The 15,531-nt window shown below is 53.0% G+C and overlaps 1 protein-coding gene across 1 annotated transcript in view; it reads right to left on the bottom strand.

Moving 5' to 3' along the window:
• Positions 1-10,619, bottom strand: part of INPP5A (inositol polyphosphate-5-phosphatase A) — a 209,222-nt gene extending 198,603 nt beyond the window's left edge. Inside the window, exon 1 of the mRNA XM_062635162.1 lies at positions 10,482-10,619. Coding sequence (XP_062491146.1) covers positions 10,482-10,556 — 75 coding nt within the window. The 5' untranslated portion in view covers positions 10,557-10,619. The remainder of the gene's footprint in view (positions 1-10,481) is intronic.
• Positions 10,620-15,531: the final 4,912 nt, after the last annotated feature.

The following is a 15,531-nucleotide window of genomic DNA, read 5'->3' on the forward strand; positions in this document are numbered from 1 at the left end:
AGACAGCTCTGGATAAGGAGCTACCCTCAGCTGCCTGCACACCACCACTGCTGTCCACCTCATCTGCAACTCCATAACCACCATGGCACCCTTCGTAAATCCTCTGAGAACTGGGACACCGCATCCGGAGCCTGTCACAAGCACAGGAATGCCTTTGGCAGCAGTTTGAGCTGCAATTGCCTGGGGGAACTGGTGCCTCCCGCCCAGGGCTGTGCAGGATGCCTGCAGCTGAACGCAAACTGAGCCCCGATTTCCATAGCCTAGACCAGCCTTCCTCCCGATGACAACTGGGCACCTTTTTGCCTGAAGCGGTTATTTTTTCTCCAGGTTGCTTTGAGGGATGGGCAGCTGCTGCACCACTTCTCTACAACACAGGTACATGGTGCCTCTTTGAACTGGGTCCCCACAGAGCAGTCTGCAGCCATGAGTTCTGTGTTCTGCTGGTTCCAAATCTGTGCTTCGTTTAACACCACGTATTTTGTGTTGCAAAGAAAAACACCCAACCAGCCTCATTCCAGTGCCATTTGGTACCCTTTACTCCTACATCCCTGAAAAGAAAACCACAAGGCTTCAGAGCATGCACCAGCAAACCATGACAAGTTAACGGGTCTGAATCCTGGCTCTCTGCAGACTGACCAAACGTGCTGCTACAGCACTATGGAGCTGTGGATGAACAGCACGCAGCTGACAGGCTCTGAAAACAGTAAGCAATTCACAGGTCTTTTTTTAGGCTCTTTACAAGCAGGTTCCCACCGAGGTCTCCTGCGTCTCCACTGATCACCCTGCCTGGGTCTGCAGGGAAGGCAAGCCCTGAGTGATGCCACGCAGTGCTCCCTACTCACATGGAAGCTCTCTCTCTGCTCCCCTCAGTGCTGCATCCCCTGGCCACCCTCAGCTATGGTCTCCTGACTGACACCAGGCTGTGGCCACCCTCCTGCCTAGGGCTGTCATGGAATCACACCGGTTTGTGTTGGAAGGACCTTAAAGCTCATGCAGTTCCAACCCCCTGCCACGGGCAGGGACATTTAAGAACAACTATTTGGCAAGGAATACAGGCAGGATGGCTTTTCATTGATGTGGAGAAAGGTGCAAGAAGAGACCAGAAAATGTTTTCATTAGGACAAACCAAAACCCAATGTGAAAATCCTTCCAGCCACAAACCACAACGTGAAATGAAAGCTTTTCCCATTGCAGCTCTGCATTTGTTGTTGCATCCCCCAGTTGTCAGTGCCACCTTGAACCAGGAACACGCAGGGTTTAAGGTGAGCTGAAGTTTGGTGAACACCTCGGTATCAGTAACAATCACACCACCTAACAGCTGGCCTGTAAGCTCCCTGTACCATGACAGAAAGCTTGCGGTGTTGTCACGGGGTTTTGAATTACTTCTCTTAGCTTTAATTTTCTGCTTTCAAGGATATTAGCGGGTAAAGCTGGCTGACTCATGAGGAGCGGTGCTTAACAACTTGAAGACATTAATGAAAACAATCAATTATATCTGACTTCGAAGTATCATCTAAAAGCAATGATCCCTGTCAATAAATCTTGAATCTCTAACAACATATGAAAAATAAAAGTGATCAAGTATCACATTTACACAAAAAAATCTGAATGATAAAACCAACTCAGAGTGCCAAGTAACTACTGTAAACCCATGGAAAAAAGGCAGTAAAAGAAACATGTCACTTTTAATACTCCCTCTTCCCCAGTCTGGCAATTACTGTGCTTAGTCTGACCTTTTCCACAACATGAGGTAACATACTTCCCTGGAATTTTCATCAGAGGAAGACTCCTTGCCACTTCGGTATCAAAGACGCAAGAAGGATGCTAAATCACTACACAGGCCATCCAAGCAGTCACCAAAGGCAGAAAGTCTTGTTTTTCTGTGACCACTTCCTATTCTCTACCAAGAGAGTGAAAAAAGGTGGTTAGAAAATAGTGAATGAAGTACTAGACCACGCTAACGTAGGCAGACACTGACAACTTCCACGTACTAACAGCGTACAACTGGTTGCAGTCAGACCTGCCTTCTTCTTTTTTCCCCAAAGGAAGGTAAGAGTTTAGGGGCAGAGGTACACGGTAAAGCTACAACCAAAGCAGCTGGTGGAGAGGAGACAACTCCTAGAGCATGTGCTTAAAGCCACCCTGTCCTCCATGGTAGCTCAGTCACTTGGTTTCTCCTTCTCACACAGATGCCAGGGAATGGCGTGTTGGTTTACCCTGGTGAAGAAACTCCACGTTTAAGCTCCTTGAATTGCCTCTTTGACAGAGCACAAGATGCGTGTTGCATCCAAGGCAGCACAATGACATTCTGAAGCCCAAGATAAAGTTCCAAGTGGAACAGTTCTGCAACACCAAGGGAGCTCATTCATAGGAAGCACTGAAGTTGCCCTGGCTCTTGATGCATGAACAAATCACATCCCTCTCAAAGGCATCCATCCCATCCCTGCTGAAGACGAACAGCTCCTGCTTCAGGGGGCAACGACAGCTGCATCCAGGGTAAGGAAATTTGCCTTCCCAATGGCTTTTGAGGCACACACAGAATTGCAAGCCAAAGCACTGCTTTTCTCAGTGCTATCCTCACTTTACACAACAGGTGAGGAATGAAGGGAGAGCTTCAAGGAGGAGGCAAGTATAAACAGTACAAGAAAGGGAAAGAAAGTGTTTGAAATACAGGAAATACATTTGCAGGGGCAGAAGCCAGCCTGATGAAATAAATGATGGGAAAAAAAAGAAGAAAAGTAGTGAACATCTCAGCCTTTCAGAAACATGATGAAATCGGAGGGCTTGGCTGCTGTTCGGTGTGCAACTCCCTTTGAAGTCAAACTCTGTGGTAAGAAAATTTATTATGAGACCTTTGAAATGGCAACAAAACCTTTAAGATTTGACCCTTGTGAAAGTGCTTGTCCAAGCTAATAAACCCACAGATTTACATGTAAAGCGTTCCTTCTATGGTATCCTGCTCCTATTGCATAACATTCAAATGCTTTGGAAATTAAATCCTCCTAAACCATCACACTGATGCACTGGCAATTTGTGGAAACCCAGCAAGTTACAAAACACTCACTCCTGCCATAAACCCACAGGAACAGAAAGCTCTAACTATACACTGCACTTTGCCACTATTACTTCCTCATGTAAACATGTGCTCTTGCTGTTAAAGATAACACTTAATCAAAAGGAGAAGAAAGATGGTCTACCACATCATCTCCTGAGCTTCTTGTTTAAGGGAAGCCAAGCACTGTACGAGCTCCTAATTCAAACTCTTCTGCTCAGAGAAATGTAAAAATTTCTGCTAAAAAGAAAAGCCGGTATTTTTTATTACAGAGAAAAGCAATTCTTTTAAGCCTACAACTGCATCTTGGAGGAAAAAACCCACCCTGTGAAGAGCCCCCTCCATCACCGCTCCAGGCTTCAGCAAGTTACAAGAGAGTGAATGCACAGTAACACATCACTGCTTTACTGCATGGGGAATGGCTTTAACCTGCCAGAGGGGAGGCTGAGATGAGCTCTTAGGCAGAAGCTCTTCCCTGTGAGGGTGCTGAGGCGCTGGCACAGGGTGCCCAGAGAAGCTGTGGCTGCCCCATCCCTGGCAGTGTTCAAGGCCAGGTTGGACACAGGGGCTTGGAGCAAGCTGCTCTAGTGGAAGGGGTCCCTGCCCGTGGCAGGGGTTGGAGCTGGAGGAGCTTTAAGGTCCTTCCCAACACAAACCAGGCTGGGATTCTACCACTCTATGACTGCTTTGGGTCTTAGATCCTCATTTATGCTGAGAAGGGGGATTGGCCCTGCCACCCACTCTCAGCTACCACAGATAATACCTTAAGGGCTGAGAACAAAGGGCTGGTTGGGAGCAGGACCTGTGCAGTTCCTGTACAAAGCCCATGGGGGAAGCGCCCCTGGACCCCAGCACCAGGCACGCGGATGCTCGAAGTGGTTGTGCTGGTTGTTACAAATAGCCCCACCAGCACACACTGGTGTGCTGTCTGTAGCCCAAGCTCAGGGTCCCAAGAGCTGAATTACCTGGGAAGCTGACACCTGGCAACCTATAAATCAGGTTGAGTATTTAGAGCTTCTTCAAGGCAGCAAGAGTTAGGACAGCCTCTGTCAAAACCAAATGCTTGCGAGCACATTGCTCTTACCATACATGTTGCTCTTACCGTACGTCACCTACCTAAAGGCTGTAAGAAGAAAGTACAAAGAATGGGTACAATCCTTCCACAGCTATCCTGCAGGTTTTTGGCAGCGTGAGTATCAACTGCAGGTTATCCTGTATACCTAGGAAAAGCACTCTAGTAACAGAGGCCAGCTCAGCACTACAGCCAGTGTAACTCCACTGTAGCCCCTGAGCTGCACATGCATGTCCCCAGGCTCATCTCCAGCCACAGAAGTAAAAGAGAGCAAAAGGTAGTGAAGGTATTTCAAATCAAAACCCCTTTTCACAGCAGCAGACTGAGAACTACACATAAAGGGATGGCAGTTCAGGGCCAGACACCATCCTGCTGGGCTGCCACTCAGCCCTGCTGCACACCTGGCCCAACAGCTGTATCCTGCTGGTAATGTGTCACCATCACTTTCATTCTGAAGACACAACAGATGCCTTAATTACTACATATATTGTTGTTTCAAATGCACAAACACTGCCCAGGGTAACAAAGCACCTTCCTCCTCCCACTGTCACTTCCACGCAGCTCAACGAGTTTTGGGCAGTACCAAATTTTGGTCTACCCCTAAAATTCATCTCCTGCAGAGGGGGTTTAGAAGTGAGTAAAAGAAAAGTCCCCTAAAACACAGCCTAAGCATGAGTAGAGCTGGAACCATGAGGAAAATATTGATTTGAGAGCCTGCCATAGAAAGCCAAACAAACAGAAGGCAGCAACAATGTTACCCATGGCACTGGCACAATAAAGAACTAAAAGGAGAAAGAAGATGAAACGAAAATACCCAGAAAACAGAAAGACAGGAGTGCAGAAATAGATAAAGAGAAAACTGAGATTACTTATTTTTAGGGTTCCCATAATAGAGAACACTGAAAATAGCTCTTCCTTGGCCTTCTACATTACCACTCAGGTATCACAGAACCCCAGCCTGGTTTGTGCTGGAAGGGACCTCAAAGCTCCTCCAGCTCCAACCCCTGCCACAGGCAGGGACCCCTTCCACTGGAGCAGCTTGCTCCAAGCCCCTGTGTCCAACCTGGCCTTGAGCACTGCCAGGGATGAGGCAGCCACAGCTTCTCTGGGCACCCTGTGCCAGCGCCTCAGCACCCTCACAGGGAAGAGCTTCTGCCTAAGCGCTCATCTCAGTCTCCCCTTGGGCAGGTTAAAGCCATTCCCCTTGGCCTGCCCCCACAGGCCCTTGTCCCAAGCCCCTCTCCAGCTTTCCTGAAGCCCCTTTAGGCACTGGAGCTGCTCTAAGGTCTCCCCTTCAGGAGCCTTCTCTTCTCCAGGCTGAAAGCACACCAGGATGTATTCCTAAAATAGAATTCCTAAGTTAGGAGCTCACAGTCCTACACATCACACAATACAGGGCAATGAACAGCCCGAGCTGAGCCCCACCACGTCAGACAGAGATATTCCCTGTGCACTCAAATACGTCATAGAAACACAGCCTTCAGCTGAGCACATTTGTTTGGTTTTCTCTTCCATTCCAGATAACAGCAACAGGGCCGGACAGAAAGGATGGAATAAGTGTTTTCTAGCAGTGAAATAATGTATTTTTTTAAGTCACAATGAGTCAAACATTATCTTTCACTCAATCCAGCAGCTATAATTTGAAGAAGAGAGAGTGCCTTGACTTGCAACATCCTTGTCTTAATACTCATTTTGAAATCAAACCCTAATTAATCCATTTTCCACCTTTCCACGTTTGAAATACTCCACAAAACTCAAATAACTGGGGGGGTGTGGGGGTGGGAGAACAGAAATATAAAAGACCCAAATGAACAACAAACCCAAAGCCAAGACCCCCTCATTGTTCTCACCCAATACCAGCCAAATCCACAGATACCTAGTATCAATATACAACTACACCCACTGTTTCAGGATCGGAAAACTAAGATCAGGGTGATAAAAAGACATGCACACTGCAGTCACCACCCATTAGAACAGCAGGCTGGTTTTAGGAGTTGTTATGGGAAGTATTTCCACTTCAAATTCAATTGATAGGCTTCAGCTCTAAACAGAGGTGAAGGATGTTCTGAGTTCATACTCGGAATCAAAGCAATCAGCATACTTATAGTACAACTACAACCAGGGCTTGGAATGAGATGTTTCATGCCTGCCCTTGGTGTGCAACGTCCAAGGGAGACTCTCACCAGATGCTGGGTGGGTTAAGGCCACTTGGGCACGTGAAAGCTCGCTGCCCATCCTGGTGCTGGCACACGCAGGCATTTTGTACATTCAGAGAAAATACAGGTAGGCCAGGAATGCTGTCAGTCACTTAAAGGTCTTGAGTGTCAGCACTTGAGCACCACCACACTCATTCCCTAACCTACTTTCTCCCTTCCTTTTTGAAGCTAACAAAATGACATGTTCTGTTTAGGTTTTCCCTTTCTTGTCGTCATTACGCTTCTATCCTGGCCTAAGCTTGTCCTGCAAATTCAAGAACTGCCTCAGCCTCCCACTACGGAGGAGCTACATGCAATCAGTGGTATGAAGACAGAAGGAAACATTTCCAGAAGCACCTACCTGACTTCAGCTCTCGTATTCCAATTTCAAAGGAAACTGGAACAAACGAGTCATTTTCAGCCAAGCAGAAGTGTCAGAACTTGTATGGCCAAGTCTGATGGGCACGTTGGAAATCTTTACCCTAGAGACTTAAACACCCTAAAGGTTTAAATACCGTGGATTGTAAACGTCACCTAAACTGACACAGAGCGAGACACAGTTTTCAAGTGTGGGCACTCAGGTGTTTCTCAGCATGTGTGACTGCACTCAGCTAAACATGCAGCAGTGCTGAGACAACGACAGAAAGTGAACTGCAAGGATCTCCATCTGCCTCCAACCAGCAGAAACAAAGCTCCCTTGCTGCACTGGCAATGAAGGGAAGATTCTCCACCCCCCATAGGGATCATTCCTGAGCCCCAGGCTGTCCCCTAAGGAGTTTTCCATGGGTCTGTTCGAGGCATTTCCCTGCCCATGTCAGCACAACCCACACACAACCCCAGGGAGGATGAGCTCTATGGGCCCCAATGTCAGCTGCTCACACCCCACTCCCAGGGGGAAAACCAAACGCTGTTGGAAAACCAAACAGCACTAAACCGTTCTCTCACTGGAGAGAAAGAAGAGCATACAGCAGACAGGAAAAAAAGGACAGCATATTAAAGTCATTAAAATCCTATGCAGTAACAGCAGTGAAGTGCCAGCCAGATTGGTTTTGGGGCCGCTACTCTGGTCAGCTCCTAGAAAGGTAAATGTGAGGTTTTAAATGTGAAAGTTCATCAGTGCAGACAGAGGAAACACAGAGAGCAAGGAATGCGTGGAGAGGGAGAAACAGAGAGAGGCTGGTGTCTCAGAGTGGGTTGGGCTGGAAAGAACCTTTAAATTCCATCCAGTCCAACACCCTGCCATAGACAGGGGCATCAGAGGAGGTGAAAAAAGAGCGACCCACCCACAGGTAACCCAAACTCCATCTTCTGCTGTTAGCAAGAGTATGCAGCGACAAAAAACAGGAAATGTTTATGCAGCAAGAATGCTTAAGTAAACAGAAATGTACCCAAAAAAATCACAGCATCCATATTCATGAGCTGCACGTGCTCATAAAACTTTGAGGAATATTTGTGGATCTAATACTGCATTAACATTTTTAATGAAGCAGCAAAAGTACTCAAGGAACGGAGCAGCGCGGCACAGCACCTCTCCACTGTACACATGTTTATTCATGAGCTCCCAGGTCAGCACTGCAGCAGGTTATTAGTGGATGTGGATGGCTGGCAGGAGCCAACCAGCCTGTTATCAGAACTTGCTTCTGGCAGTCAGAGGGGGAAGAGAGCCATTTTCTCCTCTTTGCAGAAGCGTAGCCAGGTCAGCACCACCAGGATCTAGGAAAGGCTATGCCACACAGGCAAACTGCCCACCAAAGCTATTTTAAGTCATTCTTCTCTAAAACACTGGTCTCCAAGACAGAGCATCTGCACGTACAGCACATGCCGGCCAAGTAAACAGAGCCTGCACAGAGCATCGAAGTGCAAAGCGTGCTGCTGCCCTGCTGCCACACAGTAATGTTCAGGCTGCTTTAAACACGTCAGAGAAAGATCCATCACAGAGCCAAGGCGTGAGGTTTGCTGGGGGGGGGGTGTGGGGTGTGAGGGGGAGTGGGACACAGCCCTGGAGGAGCCAGGCAGCTTCTGCAGCAGCATCCCTATCGCCAGAGCCTCCAGCCTCATCCAATCCCGAGCTGCGAACAGGGACAAACCCCAGAGGAATGCTGGCCGCAGTGGATCAATCCCTGGAGCAAGGGAAGGTGGGACTGCGTTAGTGAGGGACACTCTGACCTCACTGTCCTGTCCTCTTGGGACGCATTGTGAAAATGCATACCCTTACCCTACCTTGAGGTCCAGCAAACCTTGACTAAAGGTGGGGCGTTTAATTAAAGTATGTATCTCCAACTGAAATTTGAAATCAGAAATGAAAAATGGATTAAAGGAACTGGAAATGGTTTCCCAGTGCAGCTCAGGTGAAGTCTATCAAAGCAAGAGTTCTTGTTCATTACTGAAATCACATCAGGTCACAGCACGGAAACTTATTCCTCAGCTGAAGAGGAAGGGCCCCACCAACAGAAACAGCGGCTGACAGCTCCAACACATAACTCAAAAGCAAAGTCACAAACCGAGCTAACACCATCTTTACTGCGCCTGAACAGCACCAGTACTGCTCCAGAAACTGACCCGGCTGCCACCAGCCCTGACTCCACGAGCACCAGCACAGAGGGGAAAGCGCCGACGCGCAGAGCAGCCCCTGCACTCGCCAGCCGGCAGCGAAGCACACCCGAACAAGCCCCATTTTGCTACAGAAAGCTACATTTTATGCTATAGAAAGCTACATTTTGCATGGCAAGGGAGTCACTCGCTAGAGCAGAAGCGTTCCCCTCTCTGGTCACGCTGAACGCCCAACAACAAACACGCTCCAGGAATGCCAGCGAGTCACCAACACCAGCTAGCAGCAGCCAGGAAGCTGTCTAATCTGACAGCTCCGGATTTCGTCAGTGACAGGGCTCGAAAGTGGCTGCTTTGGGCACTCTTAGAGGGAGGAGGAGGCAGGAGAGCAGCCTGAACAGCAGCCAGCGACACAGCGGGCTCTGCTCAGAGAGGGAATCGCCTTTAGGCTTGAGCGACGGTAACGGGAGCACACGGCAGTGATAAAGGGGAGTGAGCACACAGCAGTGATGAGCTGACCAAGTCCTACCACTTCCGTCCGCTGCTTTACTCTCAGGCACTGGACAAGCCCACCACCATTACCAGGAAAATTATTACAAGCATTTGCGCAGCGTTTATTTCATACAAGCAGACACTTCATGTGTACAAGCACTGTGGTGATCATCTGCCAGAGTTTACCAAACTTGGTGAAACGACAAACTGCATCCCCTGAGTGCACACACATCAGTCACAGCGTGTGCTTCAGGCCAGCCTCCAGCAGCCACAGCAAACCCCGAGCAGGAGAACAGCACGTTTGCTGTAGGGTGCCTGGAGATGCGCACCCAGGGCTGGCGCCCGGAGCCAGCCGGTCCCGACACACAGGGCAGCAGCTCCCCGCTGGACGTGCGAACCCCGGGAAAACCTCCCTGCTCGCTCGGTTCCAGAGAGCTCCGCGGCGCCAGCCCTCACCCGCGCACAGCCGCGGGGCTTTCGGAGCCCGGCCGCTGCTCCAGGTGTCCGTACGGATCTGTCCTAACTCACACACGCACAAGCGCTCTCCCTTCGCCAGCACCAACTGTTGCACCCGCCGTGCTTACGGCGACCAGAAACATTCCACACGTTTCTCCCACCATCCTACAGCACTAAGCAGAAATTACACCGGGTTTTCACCCCACAACGCACCGAGCACCGCGGGGCACAGCCCAGCCCGGCCGCAGCGTTACCGGCGGCGGCGAGAGCAGAGCCCTCAGCAGGACCGGGTCCTCCTGCACCGAGCGCCTCGAGAGGAGCAGCCGCGAGGGGCCCGGGCCACGGCACGACCGAAACCGTGCAGTGATACGGAAAGGCTCTGTCGCGACACAAGGCGCTCCCGGAGGATCTCACCGCCGGCCGCGTACCCGGCGCCTCGCTCGGGGCTCCAGAAGCGGCGGAGCCATCCCCACCCCGGCAAACACCGCCCGGCTGCCGGGACACCCCTCCCACAGCAGCACCTGAGGCCGGCCGGGACCGGAGCGGGCGGGACGGGGCGGCCGCGAGCGCCAGGACCGTCGCTGCCCGCAGAGACCCCAGTTACCACCACCGCCCCCCCCCCCGGTCCCGGTTACCCCCGCGGGGCGCGCGCGGCCGCGGTACTTACGTCGTCGAAGAGGGACCCGACGTTGGCGGTCACCAGGAGCACCCCGGCGCCGGCCGCGGGCCCCTTCCCCGCCATGGCGCCGGCGGCGGGCGGGCGGGCGGAAGCGCTGCGGGGAGCGCGGGGGGCGGGCGCGGGGCGCTGCGGCGAGCGGGGCGCCGGGCCTGGCCCGCCCCGTCAGCGCGACTGCTCCCGGCGCGGGCAGCCCGCGGACATCCGCGCCGCGGCGGGCCGGCCGCCCTGCGGCTGCTGCGGGGCCGCGGCGCTCAGCGCTCACCCGCCGCCGCCGTCGCGCTGCTGCCGGGACGGCTCCCGCCGGCGGAGGCTGGCGCCGGGCCGCGGCGCATGGCAGGTCGGCGGGGCGGGACGGGGCCGGGCTCGGCGCTCCCGGGAGGGGCCGGGCTCGGCGGGGCGGGCACCGGGCACCGCGCGGATGCTGCTGCCGCTCCCGGCGCTGGCGGCGGGCGGGCCGGGGCTCTGCGCCCGCGACGTCACAGCGGCCCCGCGCGGCTCTTAAAGGGGCAACGCCGCGCGCGGGGAGCCCCGCGGGAGGCCGCCGGAGAGGCACGGGCGGGGCGGGGCCGCGGGAGCCGGACGCGCTGCCCTCCGCCGGCCCTGCCCGCCGAGACCCGCACCGGCAGCGCACGCGGAGCGGAGCCCGCCCGCGGTCGGTGCCGGGCTCTGCGCCTCGGAGGCGCCGGGCAGCGCCGTGAGCCGCGTGTCCACAGCGCGACCCCGAGTGAGCTTGGGAGAGCCACTGACCCCGAGCGGCAAACTCGGGCTTGGGGTGCTGGGTGAGGAGAAGCTCCCCGTGACCCGGCTTCAGTGAGCGCTTGAGCCCAGAACCCTCCCGTGTGCTGGGTGCACCCCCAGAGCGTGAGCAGCAGCTCAGGGAGGGGATCCTGCCCCTCTGCTGCGCTCTGGGGAGACCCCCCCCCCCCCCCGCAGTCCTGATCCAGCTCTGGGGCACAGCATAAAAGGGACGTGGAGCTGTTGGAGCGAGGCCAGAGGAGGCCATGGAGCTGCTGCGAGGGCTGGAGCAGCTCTGCTCTGGAGCCAGGCTGAGAGAGCTGGGCTGGGGCAGCCTGGACAAGAGAAGGCTCCTGAAGGGGAGACCTGAGAGCAGCTCCAGTGCCTGAAGGGGCTGCAGGAAAGCTGGAGAGGGGCTTGGGACAAGGGATGTAGGGACAGGCCAAGGGGAATGGCTTGAACCTGCCCGAGGGGAGACTGAGATGAGCTCTTAGGCAGAAGCTCTTCCCTGTGAGGGTGCTGAGGTGCTGGCACAGGGTGCCCAGAGAAGCTGTGGCTGTCCCATCCCTGGCAGTGTTCAAGGCCAGGTTGGACACAGGGGCTTGGAGCAAGCTGCTCTAGTGGAAGGGGTCCCTGCCTGTGGCAGGGGTTGGAGCTGGGTGGGCTTTAAGGTCCCTTCCAACACAAACCAGGCTGGGGTTCTGTGATTTGATGATAGAGGAAATCCAAAATTATTCTCAGCATTCAATAGCAAAAAAAACCCACCTGCCAAGTGCTTCTGACCCAGGGAAGCATGGACTTACCGTCTTATGGTGCTCCTCACCACAGTGTAGCAGTGCATTACATCACATCTGCAGATAGACGTGGGTCAATGAGCAGGTCAGCACCTGCAGAAGACAGCCATGTCCAGTGGTGCTGAACTTGGTGAGCCCATCCCGTGTAGTCTCCTCTTTGTGGCACATTTGCTGGTGCAGGAGTGCAAGGGGAGCGACAGAAGCTCTGCTCAGTCATGAGCGCTGCTCTTCTGCATTAGAAGGAACAAATTAAATATACAATTAAATAAAACCCATGTTGAAACTGTGGAATTCTGCCTTCTGTGCGGGATACATGCTGAGCTCCGGTGGGCTGTGGCACACAGGCAGGTGCAGTGTGGGATGTGCTCATGCCCAGAGGCACTTTACGCTGCTGGACTCCTCTGGACAATTTCTTCTAAGGCTTTATGCAACTCCCAATACATTGGTTGCACCAAGTTGCACTGTAGGCACTGTGATCCTACCAGGACGCAGCCTTTGGAGGTATCGGAAATGAGCTGGACACAGACACCGTCCTGATATATCCCGACATGTTCACACACAAAGGAAAATGAGGGCCAGCGGGAGCGTTTGTTGCTCTGTTTTTGGCACAGTCTCACAAACTGCAGCCCCCAGTGATTACATGGAAGTCAGGGTGTGCTGGAGGAAGCTGTGTCACATCACACGTGCCTGGCAGGGGATCCCAAGCCATGTGGCATCCAGGTGGAAACTTTGGCAGTGTGCAGGAGCAGGAAACTACAATAAGAAGTGCCTGCAGACCACAAGTTACTTGTAAAGAACCTGGGTGACAATCGCCACACTGCAACCCAGAGGTGCTCAGCCAGTTTCTTTGGCAGACGAAGTACTACAGCATGAACATGTCACAACCACGCTAAGTAAATCGATGTCTGACCGATGGCTGAGCTGCTGAATGTGAATCTTGTGCCTTCTTCAAGGAGAGGAGTGGATCAAACACGAGAACACAGGAACGTGAAAGACAGCATCGTCTATAAAGTGTTCCAAAAGGATTCCTGGGAGCTGACTCGCCCAGCAGTGTAGTCTGAGTATTTTCAGTCTTGGCGCCTGCCTTGAATGTTAACTTTGAGAAAAGGGCTCAAGAATCAGATTGGTTTTCACTAAGTAGGTTTGCCACAAGGAGGGAAAAGATGATCTTGAGGCTGAATATTAGCAATAAGCCTGAGGGTCAGAGAAGTGCCCAGCATCACCAGCTTCATGAATTTCCATTACACACTCTGGAAAAAACATCACTACTTGCATAGATGCCACAGAAAAGTGGTCCTTTGTGTTCGGGCTACTCCTTTTTTGACCAGTATTTTCAGAGCTTTTCTCACTGAAATAAAGCGCAAGTGAGGTAACGGAGTTGTGTGACATTATTCACTGGCAGCTTCATAGGAAATGTGGTTGAAACTGGCCCAGAGGAGGGCTGTGCAATATCCCAGAACTCCTGATGCACCTCCTGAAGGGTGCAGACCAACACAGGCACCATGTGCAGTCAGAGGGGACCCAGGCAGGCTCTTGGCACGGCTGCTGGTGGGAAGGCAGCAAATGGGGAGCAGGGCTGGGCACGCACCAAGAGTCCCATTGATCCTCCCCCCATAGCTTCCCAGAGCCGATGGCTGGGCCTGCTTTCGAGGTGGGGCTGGAGATGGCCGTTGCCTGTTGTGGAGTTTGCTACCAGGGAAAGTTTGGAAGCAAATTCATCTCTTTCAGTTGAAAAGCAGTGTGAACCCTCCCCCAGCAGCTCTGGCCAGGCTGCTCCCTGGGCAGCAGAGCTGAGGATTAACAGCAAACAGATTTCCAGTCAGCTTTTAGACAACAAGCACCACATTTGGTGTTTTTCTGCTCTGGTCCCGTCCTGCAGCCCCCAGCATGGGCCTGTGAAGCCACCATGCCTCCAGCACCATGAACGCTCCCTTTTCCACCCTGCGCTTCCCGGGGCTTGGCCTCACCAGGTCATCCTCTGCCTCATCCCGTAGGCTCAGCTGTGTCTCCTGCTACTGCAGGACAGCCCATGCTGTGTCCATGCTGCTGCAGCCCCGCCCTTTGCCATGCAGGGACATGGACTTGCTGGGCTGTGCTCATCGGTCTGGGTCAGACTCAGTTTTGGCTGGGTGCTTGGAGCTCTGGCAGCAGGACATGGGCACATTCAACCTGAACAGTAATGCAGTGCTTACCTAAATCATTCACAACTGTGATTTCCTCAGAATCACAGAATGGTTTGGGTTGAAGGGACCTTAAAGCTCCTCCAGCTCCAACCCCTGCCACGGGCTGGGACACCTTCCACTAGAGCAGCTTGCTCCAAGCCCTGTCCAGCCTGGCCTTCAGCGCTGCCAGGGATGGGGCATCTTACCTTCACTCCTATTGCTCCATTTTGTGCTGCTTTACAGCCTGAAAGTTGGACTCTCAGGAAAGACCCCCCAAGAGTCAAAAACCAATTTTCAGAATTCCAAAGTCATTCACAAATGTTCTAGAGATTATTTGAGGTGTTAAATGCATACCTGGGTCTGCAGCAGGGGCAGTGTTGTGGGGCTGGTCAGTGCCCTCAGGGTGCTGTCAGATACCATCAGCCTCAGAGACTGGCTGTGCCTCAAACCAACCACCTTGTTGCCTAATGCAGTTGCTCCTTACAGGGTCTGCAACTTTTGCTCAGAGCTCTTTGCTGAAGAACCCCCAGCATTCCAAAGACCTGAACCTGGGGGCTGCATGGCTTTTGTGAGTGTGGAACTCCACACCCTGCAGCACCATTGGTGCTTCAGGCGCTCAGCTGTGATTCTGTGCAGCTGCAGCCCATCGGGGTTAGCCCTGAAACTTCAGCTGACAAACACTGGGGCTGTTGAGGGCTCAGCCCAGGTGTGCTGTGTGTTCTGTCTCTCGATGGCACAGAGAAGTGATGTTTCCTCTGAGCTGTGAGTGAAGAACATGGGCACTTTTGTGCACCACAGCCTCCCTGGACCATTGCTTGGTGTGTGCATCGCCTGCTGCCTTGCAGGTTCATGTGCGGGCAGTGACCCTGCTCGGCCAAGTCTACCTGCAATTACAGGCAGATTTACAGGTCAAAATCACAAGCAGACTGGTTTCCTTAAGGCTGCCAAGTCCCACGTGCCGGCTGTCAGATGAGTGGTGGCTGCCTATGCATGATGGCTGTGCTGGTGCTTTTCAGTCCCTTTCCATGCACACCACTCAGCTCTACTGCAGTTGCCTGTCTTGGCAAGGAGAAGGTTACCCAGCCCAGTGAGAGCCATTCCCCAGCAACGTCGGGGCACTGCCAGGGTGCTGTTCATGCAATGGGCAGGAAGCACAGGAGTGCAGGCCGGCTCTTCCTCCCATGTGTCCCCTCTCCAGACACCAGAGGTGGCCCTTGCGAGTGCCAGCTTGTCAAGCCTCTGGAACTGGGAAGCAGTGGCACGGCTGTGAGACAGGACTCTGCTCTGCAGCCCAAAGGCAAGGGGATCTCGCCAAATGTTTGCAGCCTGGATTCAAGGTTTTGAGCC

This window comes from Pezoporus occidentalis, unplaced genomic scaffold (assembly GCF_034315485.1).
Source record: "Pezoporus occidentalis ecotype Australia unplaced genomic scaffold, CSIRO_AGI_Poc_V1 ctg45, whole genome shotgun sequence".
In the NCBI taxonomy this organism is placed as follows: Eukaryota; Metazoa; Chordata; class Aves; order Psittaciformes; family Psittacidae; genus Pezoporus; species Pezoporus occidentalis.